We start from the raw sequence: 13446 nt of genomic DNA on the forward strand, positions 1-13446 counted from the left end.
TGGAGGGCTGTGACGAGTGGTGTTCCACAGGGATCAGTGCTGGGACATTTGCTGTTCGAAGTATATATAAATGATTTGGAGGAAAATGTAACCGGTCTGATTAGTAAGTTTGCAGATGACACAAAGGTTGGTAGAATTGTGGATAGCGATGAAGACTGTCAGAGGATATAGCAGGATTTGGATTGTTTGGAGACTTGGGCGGAGAGATGGCAGATGGAGTTTAATCCGGACAAATGTGAGGTAATGCATTTTGGAAGGTCTAATGCAGGTAGGGAATATACAGTGAATGGTAGAACCCTCAAGAGTATTGACAGTCAGAGAGATCTAGGTGTACAGGTCCACAGGTCACTGAAAGGGTCAACAGGTGGAGAAGGTAGTCAAGAAGGCATACGGCATGCTTGCCTTTATTGGCCGGGGCATTGAGTATAAAAATTGGCAAGTCATGTTGCAGCTGTATAGAACCTTGGTTAGGCCACACTTGGAGTATAGTGTTCAATTCTGGTCGCCACACTACCAGAAGGATGTGGAGGTTTTATGGAGGGTGCAGAAGAGATTTACCAGATGTTGCATGGTATGGAGGGCATTAGCTGTGAGGAGAGATTGAATAAACTCGGTTTATTCTCACTGGAACGACAGAGGTTCATTGACAACCTGATAAAGGTCTACAAAATTATATGGGGCATAGAGGCTTTTTCCCAGGATAGAGGGATCAATTACTGGGGCACAGGTTTAAGGTGCGAAGGGCAAGGTTTAGAGGAGATGTACGAGGCAAGCTTTTTTACACAGAGGGTAGTGGGTGCCTGGAACTCGCTGCCGGAGGAGGTGGTGGAAGCAGGGACGATAGTGACGTTTAAGGGCTATCTTGACAAATACATGAATAGGATGGGAATAAGGGGACACGGACCCCGGAAGTGCAGAAGATTTTAGTTTAGAGGGTGGCACAGGCTTGGAGGGCCGAAGGGCCTGTTCCTGTGCTGTACTTTTCTTTGTTCTTTTGTTTTCTTCAGACTCAATTGGGCCGAATAACCTAATTCTGCTCCTATATCATCTTCCTGGGCAGTCCCTCAGCCTCGATGATAACTTGTTTCCATTCTGGAGAAGTGGGCGTCTGAATAGTCCAATCCTGGACCCGCAGACTTTGCCGTGGGTTTAGCAGGTAGTGTTTGATGAGGTGGGTGGGATGCTCTGGATTCTGCTCTCTTTCCGCTGTTTTTGCTTGGCCTCCACGTGCTCCACCCTGTGACACTCGGCAATTCCTTTGTGGATGCTTCTCCGGTTTGTGCATTCTTAGGTTAGTGATTCCGACGTGTTGGGGATATTCCATTTATTTAGGGAGGCTTTCAGAGTGTCCTTGTAGCATAACCTCTGCCCTCCTAGCGATCGCTTGTCATTGAAGAACTCGGAGAAGAGCTCTTGTGTCTGGCATGCAAGTCAATGTGGCCCGCCTATCACAGCTGGTGCAGCGTGACCAATGCCTCAATACTGCGAATATTAGCCTGGCAGAGAATGCTCAATTTGGTACGCCTATTCTGCCAGTGGCTATGCAGGGGTTTTCGGAGGCAACATTGTTTTTTTTATAAATTTAGAGTACCTAATTCATTTTTTCCAATTAAGGACAATTTAGCATGTTCAATCCACCTACCCTGCACATCCTTGGGTTGTGGGGGCGAAACCCACGCAAACATGGGGAGAATGTGCAAACTCCACACGGACAGTGATCCAGAGCCAGGATCGGACCTGGGACCTCGATGTGTGAGGCAGCAGTGCTAACTACTGTGCCACCGTGCTGGCCGTAGGAGGCAACATTGTTGATATATCTCCAAGGATTTGAGGTATCTCCTCTACAGTGTCCATATTTTCAATGCATGCAGGAGAGTGGAGACCACGGCTGCTCTGCAGATCATGAGCCTGGTGCTGGATTTAAGATCTTGGTCTTCGAACCCCCTGTACCTCAAGCATCTGAAGACTGCGCTGGTGCATTGATGTCGATGCTGGATTTCATTGTTGGTGTGATGGCCGGCGGCCAGTTTTGCGCGCCAGGAGCAGGCTGGTAGAGAAACATTGTTTTCCGGATGTTTAGTCTGAAAACCAGTGTCTCGTATGTCTTGATGAATGCGTAACGGTGGTTTGTAGCTTGGCCGCTGATTGTGTGACATACAGGCATTGCCTGCGTACTGCGGCTGATGATAGAAGTTGGGATGGTCTATGGGGATTCCATCTGCGTCAGAGACCTTGTTGTTTTTCAGCTGTCAAATGTTTTTTATGACCTCACGGCGAGCTGGGAATGCTCTGAGATGGTAGTGGGTAGCATGTTGCAGGATGGTGTCGAGGACACTTGCGCAAAGGTGTGTCTTGATTGAGGAGTACTTCAAAGTGCATTCTCCAATGGCAATTGACTGTCTCTCTTGTCTTTGAGAGCCTCTCCATTTTTGACTCTGTGGGTTGGATCCCTGGATACTCGGACCGTAGATGGTTTTAATTGGACCGAAGAAGCCGCGCACATCGTGATTGTCGGAGAGTTGCCGAGTCTCCTGCGCTCTTTCCACCCACTATCTGTTCCTTATAGCCTATGGACTTAGGAATGATAGTTTTTTTTTAATGCTCTGCTGCTTGTATGTTTCCTGATCTAATATCTTTATTCTCTCTTTCAACATTTAATAGACACCCTTTATATTTTCTCTACTTATTTTAGCTTCAACATTTTATTTTATGGCTGAAACATATACTTTATCTATTCTTTGCCTTCAGCATTCCACTGTCACTTTTTAAGCTGAGGGACAGCATGGTAGCGCAGTGGATAGCATTGCTGCCTCACGGCGCCGAGGTCCCAGGTTCAATCCCGGCTCTGGGTCACTATCTGTGTGGCGTTTGCACATTCTCCCTGTGTTTGCGTGGGTTTCGCCCCCACAACCCAAAGATGCGCAGGGTAGGTGGATTGGTCATGCTAAATTGCCCGTTAATTGGAGAAAATGAATTGGGTACTCAAAATGTTTTTAAAAAATAAATTTAAAGCTGAGGTCTACATTAATACAATTTGACCTTGGGTTAGAAAATGTTATCGTGGCCGCCAATTGTTAGTGAAACAGCAAAGGTGCAAAATTGAGGTTTGACATCATGAACTCATTAAGAGTGACGAGGTTAAACTTAGGAGGAACCTAAAGGTGGATGATGCAAGTACTTGACAGGTTATGCTGGTAGCTGGTTAAGTAGAAGCAAGTTGCCTCGGGCTATGCAGTAGGGTGGCACAATGGTTAGCACTGCTGCCTCACAGCGCCAGTTACCCGGGTTCGATTCCAACCTCTGGTGACTGGAGTTTGCACTTTCTCCCCATGTCTGTGTGGGTTTCCTCTGGGTGCTCCGGTTTCCTCCCACAGCCCAAAGATGTGCAGGCTAGGAGGATTGGCCATGTTAATTTAAAAGAAAATCTTTATTGGTGTCACAAGTAAGCTTATTTACACTGCAATGAAGTTACTGAATTGCCCTTTAGTGTCGAGTTGTAGGAATAGGGCGGGGGATTGGGCTTGGGTATGGTCGTCTTTTGAAGGGTCGGTGCAGACTCTATGGGCCAAATGGCCTCCTGTACTGTAAGATTCTCTGATTCGAAGCCTCACCCAAAATTAAGTTCATCTGCTTTTGTCACCAAATCTCTGCCATTCCCTACAGAAGGGATTGACTCTTTGTAGGTGTCCATTTCCATAGCCATTGAGCACTTTTGAATGCCACACCCAAGATCCCAAGTTATAAATTAACATGCTCTTTAGCAGTGGAGAGGCATTGTAACCTAGCTGTATTTCTCCTAAGTCCACGTATATATACCCCTTTCAGTGGCCCCTGGCTAGTGGTCCGGAACCAGAACCATGATTTCTTCTTCCCTTCCCTAGCCCAGGATTTTGTCGGCAATTTTGGCGTCCCTCACCATCATACCAGTTGAGGCCAGCTAACACAGCACAGACCAGGAATCAAACCTGATCCTCCTAAAACAAATCTGCACCATAATCTATGACCTAATCATAGTACGTTTCTTTCATAGGTGTGCCTGTTTGAACAGTCAACAAGAGTGAAAGCAATGTAGTCTTTATGTTGAAATAATTTTGAAAAACAACTTGCGCTGAAGACATTTAAAAAAAAAAACACCTCATATGTTTTGTGGAGTAACACTGAATTTCTAAACAGATAGACAATACTTGCCTTTTTTGAGCATTAGTCATCGTTCTTTGAAACCTGGTCGTTACGTGCTAAATTCAGTGAGATTGTGCAATAAAAAACTAAAATTTAAAAGACAAATGGCCATCTTCCATCTATTAAATCTGCTCTCTGTTGTGACTTTTAGCATTTTTGAAATCATAAGACATTGGAAATGTTTTGGAAGGAAATCCAATAATCTCATTGTTACAGATTATGTTTTTAAAATAAGTGTTCTGAACATTATCTTAAATGATTGCTGTAGTAACCAGGATACATTTTCATGAAATATTACACAATATTTGCCTACTGTAAAATAACTTGAATATTTCAGAAGTAGTAAATTAAATGCCATATGAATAATCTGGAAAGGAGGTACATCTAGAAGTTGCTGTAGGTAACAGGAATATCCGTTCTGTCCATCAATCTTTCCTATGAATTACCCAGCGTTTCCACAGGGGGCTCACATTCTCTCTCCTCCCCCCCCCCCCCCCCCCCCCCCACCACCTTCTGCCTGGGTTTATATGTTCTGCTGCCACAATCCTCAACACCTGGTCTATAGAATATGTTCAGAAAGCCAACTTCCTAACCCAGTTATATCATTTCACAGAGTGTGGTGTAGGTCATCCTGAAAATGGCAAACCTGTTCTTCCAGTAACTGCTCACACCTAGGGGCAGTACTGTGGCACAGTGGTTAGCTGCTTCATAATGTCAGGGACCCGGGTTCAATTCTGGCCTTGGGTGACTGTATGGAGTTTGCACTTTCTCCTCGTGTCTGCGTGGGTTTCCTCCAGGTGCTCCATTTTCCTCCCACAGTCCAAAGATGTACAATTTAGGTAGATTAGCCATGCTAAAAATTGCCCCTTAGTGTCCAGGTTATATGGGATAACGGGGAGTGGGCCTGGGTGATATTCTGAGGGTCAGTGTAACTCGATCGGCCAAATGGCCTCATTCTGCATAATCTAGTTTTTTGGATTCTATCATGTATATTAGATTTTGTAGTAAAAAGGTTCCGATTTATTGTCACGTGTATCGAGGTTCAGTGTAAAGTATTAGAACATACAGTGCAGAAGGAGGCCATTCGGCCCATCGAGTCTGCACCGACCCACTTAAGCCCTCACTTACACCCTATCCCTGAAACCCAATAACCCCTCTGAACCTTTTTGGACACTAAGGGCAATTTAGCATGGCCAATCTACCTAACCTGCACATCTTTGAACTGTGGGAGGAAACCCACGCAGACACAGGGAGAACGTGCAGACTCCACAAATACAGTGACCCAGCGGGGAATCGAACCTGGGACCCTGGCACTGTGAAGCCACAGTGCCATCCACTTGTGCTATCGTGCTGCCCTATTGTTCGGCATACAGTCCAGGCAGATCACTCCATACGTGAAAAACATAGGACATATGATAAATACACAATGTACGTACATACATAGATATAGGGTGAAGAATACAGAGGATAGTGCTACAACAGTAGAGTAGATGTGCAGAGATAGGGTCCATGCGAGAGTTATTCAAAACAGCGGGGAAGAAGCTGTTTTTGAATCTGCGTATTCTCAGACTTTTGTATCTTCAGCCCGATGGAAGAGGTTGGGAGAGAGAATAACCCGGGTGGGGAGGGATATTTGATTATGCTGCGGGAGGTGCAAACCGAGTCAATGGATGAGAAGCGGATTTGTGTGATGGACTGGGCTATGTTCACGACCCTCTAGTTTCTTACGGTCTTGGGCTGAGCAGTTGCCATGCCGAGCTGTGATGCAGAAGGAATGGTAAGCTGCAGTAGGAAAGCAATGTAGAAACTTGTATGGTGTGTGCCTGATGCTTCATGTGTCTAATTAGCATGGTCTTCCTGCTCAAGCACCAAAGGATGCACTATTGGCTTTTTGGTTTAATATTTTTTATTGAATTTTTTTTATTAAGGAGCAATTTAATGTGGCCAATCCACCTACCCTGCACATCTTTGGGTTGTGGGGGTGAGACCCATGCAGACACTGGGAGAATGTGCAAATTCCACACAGACAGTGACCTGGATTGTCCTAGGTCCTCAGCGTCGTGAGACAGGAGTGCTAGCCACTGTGCCACCTACCTTTTTCGGGTTAATATCTCAGGATAAGAGTGCCCAGAAATTAGTGCAAAATGCTGAATGGGCAAGGATTTGATGATGATACAAAATTGTCCAACTCATTTGTGAAAAAACCTGGTGATTGAAAGACCTAATGAAGGGGTGGCACGATGGCACAGTGATTAGCACTGCTGCCTCACGGCACCTAAGACCCGGGTTCGATCCCAGCCACAGGTCACTATCCATCTGGATGTGCAGAGTGGGTTGATTGGAGGGCAGCATGGTGGCACAGTGGTTAGCATTTCTGCCTATGGCGCTGAGGACCCGGGTTCGAATCCCAGCCCTGGGTCAGTGTCTGTGTGGAGTTTACACATTCTCCCCGTTTCTGCGTGGGTTTCACCCCCACAACCCAAAAGATGTGCAGGATAGGTGGATTGGCCACGCTAAATTGCCCCTTAATTGGAAAAAATAATTGGGTACTCTAAATTTATTTATTTTTTAAAAATAGTAGGTTGGTTGGTTACGCTAAATTGACCCTTAATTGGAAAAAAAATAATAATTGGGTACTCTAAATTTATTTTTAAAAAGAAAGACATAATTAAGTTTCCCTTTGGATGCAATTCAATCTGATGGCAGATTGTGTTTGGCAGAGGCAAGATCAACTCGATGCCAGTGCATTACTGAGTTCCTTGTGGACGTTCTCTCATTTTCAGCATCTTTTGACGATGTCAGCAAGGACTTTCCTGGTGTTGTATGGACAGGAATGGAGCCTTTAGTTTGTGTTTCACGGTGTTCGCTTACTACATGGGCAGCACGGTAGCAGTGGTTAGCACAGTCGCTTCACAGCTCCAGGGTCCCAGATTTGATTCCTGGCTTGGGTGACTGTCTGTGCGGAGTCTGCACATCCTCCCCGTGTGTGCGTGGGTTTCCTCCGGATGCTCCGGTTTCCTCCCACAGTCCAAAGATGTGCCGGTTAGATGGATTGGCTATGCTAAATTGCCCTTCGTCTCCAAAAAAGGTTAGGTGGGGTTACGGGAATAGGGTGGAGGTGGGGGATAGGGTGGAGATGTGGGCTTGGGTAGGGTGCTCTTTTCAAGGACCAGTGCAGACTCGATGGGCCAAATGGCCTCCTTCTGCACTGTGAAGTCTATGATTCCATATGAATTCTATGATATTCCCCGAAAAGTGAAGTAGGCCTGACCAAATCCACAGCAGGACAGAGTGGAAAAATGTCCAGGGCTCAAACTCCTGGTCACTGGTTGTGTGTGTTAGTGTACATTGACAGGCTTGGGATTAAATTGTCGTTTACCACTCATCATCACAGGAATAATTTTCACCTTGGGAGAGGTAGTGAGCATTTCCAACACACATGGGAGAAGAAATTCGGTATGGAAAATAACATGAAAATTATATGTATTGCATAATATCACTCACTTGGTGAAGGCAGCAATGTATCCTGGAAGAATTCCACCATTATTGAATTTTAAAGCAAAATTAATATACATTAAATCTAACAGTTAATGCAACTGCTAATGAATCTACCATTTTAGAATGCTGCTGACGATCAACATGAATTAATGATGCTGTTGCTAAAATTAAGTTCTTGTGTACTGCATGAGTGGCATTTTAGACATGACAACATGATTATTACAAAGATATAGCCATGTGCAACTTTTACAAGACATCGCTATATAAAATAAGTCTAGTTAGTCAAGATAATAAATGGCAGTACTGGGGAATGAATACTTTTCATTTGAATCACAGTCAGTTAGTGGAAGAATGTCTTTGTGGTCTATATAGGTGTCTACCACGGCGTCTCAGGCCATCTGGGAATTTGAATCTGTTCAATTATTTGCATCTATCTCAAGTTTTTGATAATGTATAAATGATGTTTAAAGAAGGCAAAGGTATTCAAAACAGTTCTCTCCAAATCTCTGGACCACCAAAACAAAAAGTAAATGGGACAGATAATAGAACAGAGTTCCTTGGACTAACTGCTAGATTGTCAGTACTCAAAATCCTAGCTTAGACTATTCATAGAATCTTAGAATTTACAGTGCAGAAGGAGGCTCTTTAGCCCATCGAGTCTGCACTGGCCCTTACAAAGAGCACCCTACTCAAGCGCACGTATCTACCCTATCCCCGTAACCCAGTAACCCCCACTTAACCTTTTTGGACACAAAGGGCAATTTAGCAGGCCAATCCACCTAACCTGCACATCTTTGGACTGTGGGAGGAAACCGGAGCACTCGGAGGAAACCCACGCACACATGGGGAGAACGTGCAGACTCCACACAGTAACCCAGCCAGGAATCAAACCTAGGATCCTGGAGCTGTTAAGCAACTGTGCTGACCACTATGTTACCATGCTGCTATTCATCAATGTACATTCAACTCTAGATTTACCGGTGTCAGGGCGGCACGGTGGCACAGTGGTTAGCATTGCTGCCTACGGCGCTGAGGACCCGGGTTCAAATGCCGGCCCTGGGTCACTGTCCGTGAGGAGTTTGCACATTCTCCCTGTGTCTGCGTGGGTTTCACCCCCACAACCCAAAGATGTGCAGGATAGGTGGGTTGGCTACGCGAAATTGCCCCTTAATTTGAAAAAATAATTGGGTACTCTAAATTTTTTTTTTTTAAAGATTTACCGGTGTCACACTTATGATCTCTCCAAGTGAGATTGACAATTAAGTACAATCAATGCAGAACTAGGACACTTGGAGAAACTTCCATCCGTAGGGCAGGATTTCCCCACAGGCTTTGGAACTTTAAAAAAAATGTATTTTATTACAGACATATATCAAAACAGGTTACAACCCATAAACGCCCCGGGAACGGGCTTTGGAACTTGACATCGGAACCAAATCTGGGTCCCGAGCCCATGCTTGTGGGAACGAAACCAGTCGAGTTATTTTCTCGGAGGTAATCTCCTAATTGACCATATCCATGCTTATTTCCCTTTCATGGACAGCAGTCGGGTTATTGATGCTGCTGGCCCAATCAGAGGCCACATAGCTCAAGAGCTTCCATAGTCCCTTTGTGTGAGGTGGATGCTGCTGAGGCACCTCTCAGAGGTATAAATTTAAACTACAAATTCAAAGGGGCTAAACCAGCTGACCCATGGGTCGGAGTGCAGCCTTTGCTGCCCCTTCTTTGAAGGACGGAGTCTCCAGCTCTGATGCTACCCAGCTTGCTGCAGAGAAGCTGAGCCCATAGAGCTTGCAACCTCCCAAGTAGAGCTGGGGACTGCTCCACTGTTGGCGAACGCAAATGAGGCCTCTAAATCACTCCCTAATTGGCTGCCCGCCTCTACTCAGCGGGTAAATTAAATAAAAGTTTATAGAACAATTGGTAACAGAAGATGAAAGTAGGAAATCCAATTGTTTAAAATTAAGTTTGAATTTCAACAACTAAAAAAATCGGCGAAGATTCAAACTACAGACAGCTGATTTTCATCCTCGTCACATTGACAGAAACTCAAACAAAATTCATTTGGGAGAGGCAAAGCCATCTGTATAAAATACATTGGGAATGAAATCTGCAAATTTGAAACAGGTGATGGCGAATGAGCAATTTATTTTACATTTTACCCAATTTTCATGCAGTAAAATTATTCTAGGTTTATCTAGAGCAGGAGTTCTCAACCTTTTTTAACCCATGGACCCCTTTTCCTCTTAATTTTTTTTTGTGGACCCCCATAGCCATTCCACAGAAAAAAAAGCTTCTTATACGTGGTAAACTAATCCTAAAGTCCATCTACCTTACCGTGAGGGTTGGAAATGGATTAGCGGTATTTTCGTACGTTGCCAAACTTATTCTAATATGAAAAGTAATGAAAAAAACTTTTTACTGACTAAATTGAATTAAATTACTCTAAAAAAAATAACCAATTCATATCAAATATACACAGTTTCTAGTGATTACTGTGTTAAATCATTCATTAAACTTGTCAAGGAGAAACGTGGCATAAGCGTCAGGTCAACCGTGGGTATTTAATAAACTGCTTCTGTCATTAAAGGTCCTCCGGGCTGTTCCTAGGGGACAATAGCCCGGGCAATCTTCAACAACAACTGTCATTAAAGCACAATAAACCCATTTGTCATCAACCGGTATGGATTTTTTTTTCTCAGAATACAGTACCACAAAAATAAACACAGCAAATGCACCTTTTTGGTTCTGAGCCCCTTCAGCCCTCAAGGTAAATTGGATAGATTATAATCTCTCTTTGACCTATGTCAGTGCGAGAGAGAGAGAGAGAAAGGTGAATATTCATCATGAAAACAAACATTTTTTTCTTCTACTTGATTCTCAGTAATAACAATTGTTCTGAAGTAGAATTGCTCTATGGACCACTAAAATATCACCGTGGACCCCCAATTCAGTATTTTTTTTGTGTGGACCCCCAGTAATGTTACCCCGGTTGAGAACCACTGATCTAGAGCAAAATTCTGAAGCATTGGTGTTAACATGCAAGAGAAAATTGACCTTTTATCCTACTGGATATATAATGACTTCATACAGTTATCAAAGCAAAGGCAGTGCCATCTTCTATCTTTGGCTCATAGGGGCTGGTTTAGCTCACTGGGCTAAATCGCTGGCTTCTAAAGCAGACCAAGGCAGGCCAGCAGCACGGTTCAATTCCCGTACCAGCCTCCCCGGACAGGCGCCGGAATGTGGCGACTAGGGGCTTTTCACAGTAACTTCATTGAAGCCTACTCGTGACAATATGCGATTTTCATTTCATTTCATTCATTTTCATTTCATTTCATTTCATGCTGGACAAGCCACCTTGGATTATGGCTGCAAGAATAGGCTGACAGCTGCAGACATCTGTTCCTGACGGTGCTTTCTGGTAATTCAGCTGTTGTGAGCCAATGTAGGGGAACAGTTTTTATTTATCCCTTATTTATGAAGCTCCTCGCTTTGGGCCTCTTGCTTAATGGTTGTTGCACAATTACTCAATAATTATGAAGTTTAAAAATATGAAAAGATGCTAGGAGCTAAATATATTGAATTGATTTTCCCTGAGAACATGGGGAAAATAAAACCAGTAGTCTGTTTCCCAACACAAGTTAGTTTGACCTTCAGGGAAACAAAAACCAAGCATAATTTATCTCACTCTGACACCTAGAGAATTCTTGTGTTTATTTATTTCTCTGAGCTAGGCAGCACAGTAAGAATTGTGACTGTTAAACAAAATGCATTTAACACTTATTCCTGTATGTGTACTTTTCTTTAAAAAGTGCATCAGCAACTTTCCTAATGGGTCAGTTTTTAAAGGCACTGCGTGGATGAGTAATGCAAACCATAAGGTTTATTTTCCATTTGGTGCTGAATGAACTATTCTCAGCTAGGGCACTGGTAGGAGGTATTGCAATTGCTATCCCAGTGTCATGCAGGGGAAGATAGAACATAGAACAGTACAGCCCTTCAGCCCACAATGTTGTGCCGACCATTTATCCTAACCTAAGATCAACCTAACCTACACCCCTTCAATTTACTGCTGTCTATGAGTCGCTTAAATGTCCCTAATGACTGACTTCCCCCACCTCTGCTGGCAGTACATTCCACCACGCCTACAGCTGGAAATTGAAATGAGGGCAGGGCTCACTCGTGTCTCCACTGTTGAAAGGTCTGCTGTTATTTAAGGTCTTGGCATTTAACAGAATTTAGGAATGGTTACAGAAGGCCATAGGCATTGAGGGAACCATAGCCCTCACATAAGTCAATGCTTTCAGGAGGGAAGGTAAAAAGCTGGAAAAAGTTATTTTTTAAAAGTGCTTTAGTGCCATTAAGTTGCTGTTTGTTTGTAGTGACCCGGTACACTATTCTCACTTTTCACTGACCAGCAAGGTTGAAAATTGAAAATTATTTTTAGTTTTTAACATTCAATGTTAACTTATTTTTAAAAAACATTTTTAAAAATAAGATGCACTAAATCCAACACCCTGTAGCAGCAGTGGTGGTTAAAGTGATGTCGAGTGACAAAAGCATAAGGACGGTTTTTGAAAAAGAACAAATATTGCTGGAAATACACAACAGGGTAGTAAGCATAAAATCAAGGCAACATTTCAACCAGGGCCCTTCTTAAACTGTCCCGTGTTCGCCCTTGATAGATGCTAGCAGGCTTTCTCAGTTTATTTTTTGTTTCAAATGGTCAGCATTTGCAATTATTTCTTTCTTTGTTGAGTTACTTTTAATATGCATGAAACACCCTGTTTCTATGGACTACAGTCTTCATGCATCTCTGATTATTTATGTTATTGTACTGTAGCAATGCATCTCTACCTCGAAGAATCCTGCAATGCTGTTCAATAATTTACCCATAGATGTGAAAAAAGGAATTCACTGAGAATGCATTGCAATTACATGGCATTATGAAAGGTTTAACGAATTTATAATATGGCGTCACAGTTTGGCACATTGATGTCCGTTAACATCTATAGGTAACAAATGTCAAAGAAGCAAACACTGCTTCTGCTTTCTTCTCCTTTTGCTCTTTTTCTTCTTTATGGCATTTAAAGCTGCACTTGATGCTTCTTTGAAGATGTCCTCTATGTTCTCACGGAATTTTGCTGAGCATTCCAAGTACATCACGGCGTTAATTTGGCGAGCAGCCTCTTCACCCTAAAACAAACAAAAATTAGACCATCTGAAAACTTTTTTTTTCTTATTTCTTTCTGTTCCCTTCCAACACTCTCAGTGAGCTTTGCTGCCATTCATCTTGGTTGCAGATGGTCTAATTTTTCATCTTTAGTTTTCTCCATGCAGTTCTATAACTAGGTAACCCTCAACCAGCATCACATTCTGGACAATATTTATTCCTCACTCACCATCGCTAAAACAGGTTATCACATTTATCGCTGCTGCTGGTGGGACCTTGCATTGTATAAATTGGCTCCCATATTCCCTTAGATTCCAACAGTGACCATGCTTAACTATTGACTTTGCTATGAAACACTTCAGGATATCCTATGGCTACGAAAGGTTCTAATAACGACATTTTCTAAAGGTTATCTCATCCCAGCGCTGGCTGCCTTGTGGCTGGCACTCCGGGGCCCTCGGGGGAACAGCACATTCCTCCTGGCCTCCACCGTGTCCAGGTGCCTGCCCAGGTCAACATCCCTGAAACTTGGGGCCAGTCTCCTCGGTGCCATTATTGTGAGCTGGCTGGGGTTGGATGAGCAAGTGCTGCTC

At 43.6% G+C, this 13446-nt stretch overlaps 1 protein-coding gene across 11 annotated transcripts in view; it reads right to left on the reverse strand.

Moving 5' to 3' along the window:
- Window positions 1-11377: 11377 nt before the first annotated feature.
- rhof (ras homolog family member F) overlaps window positions 11378-13446 on the reverse strand; it is an 85324-nt gene continuing 83255 nt past the window's right edge. For 9 of the 11 annotated variants that reach the window (XM_038789626.1, XM_038789665.1, XM_038789682.1 and 6 more), the window contains one exon: window positions 11382-12876. In XM_038789626.1, the coding sequence (XP_038645554.1) occupies window positions 12706-12876 (171 nt within the window). In that variant the 3' untranslated portion in view covers window positions 11382-12705. Of the gene's footprint in view, window positions 12877-13446 lie in introns of all 11 variants that reach the window. The other 2 variants (XR_005459775.1, XM_038789691.1) reach the window with 2 other exon arrangements.

Source organism: Scyliorhinus canicula, chromosome 1, assembly GCF_902713615.1.
Source record: "Scyliorhinus canicula chromosome 1, sScyCan1.1, whole genome shotgun sequence".
Lineage (NCBI taxonomy): Eukaryota > Metazoa > Chordata > Chondrichthyes > Carcharhiniformes > Scyliorhinidae > Scyliorhinus > Scyliorhinus canicula.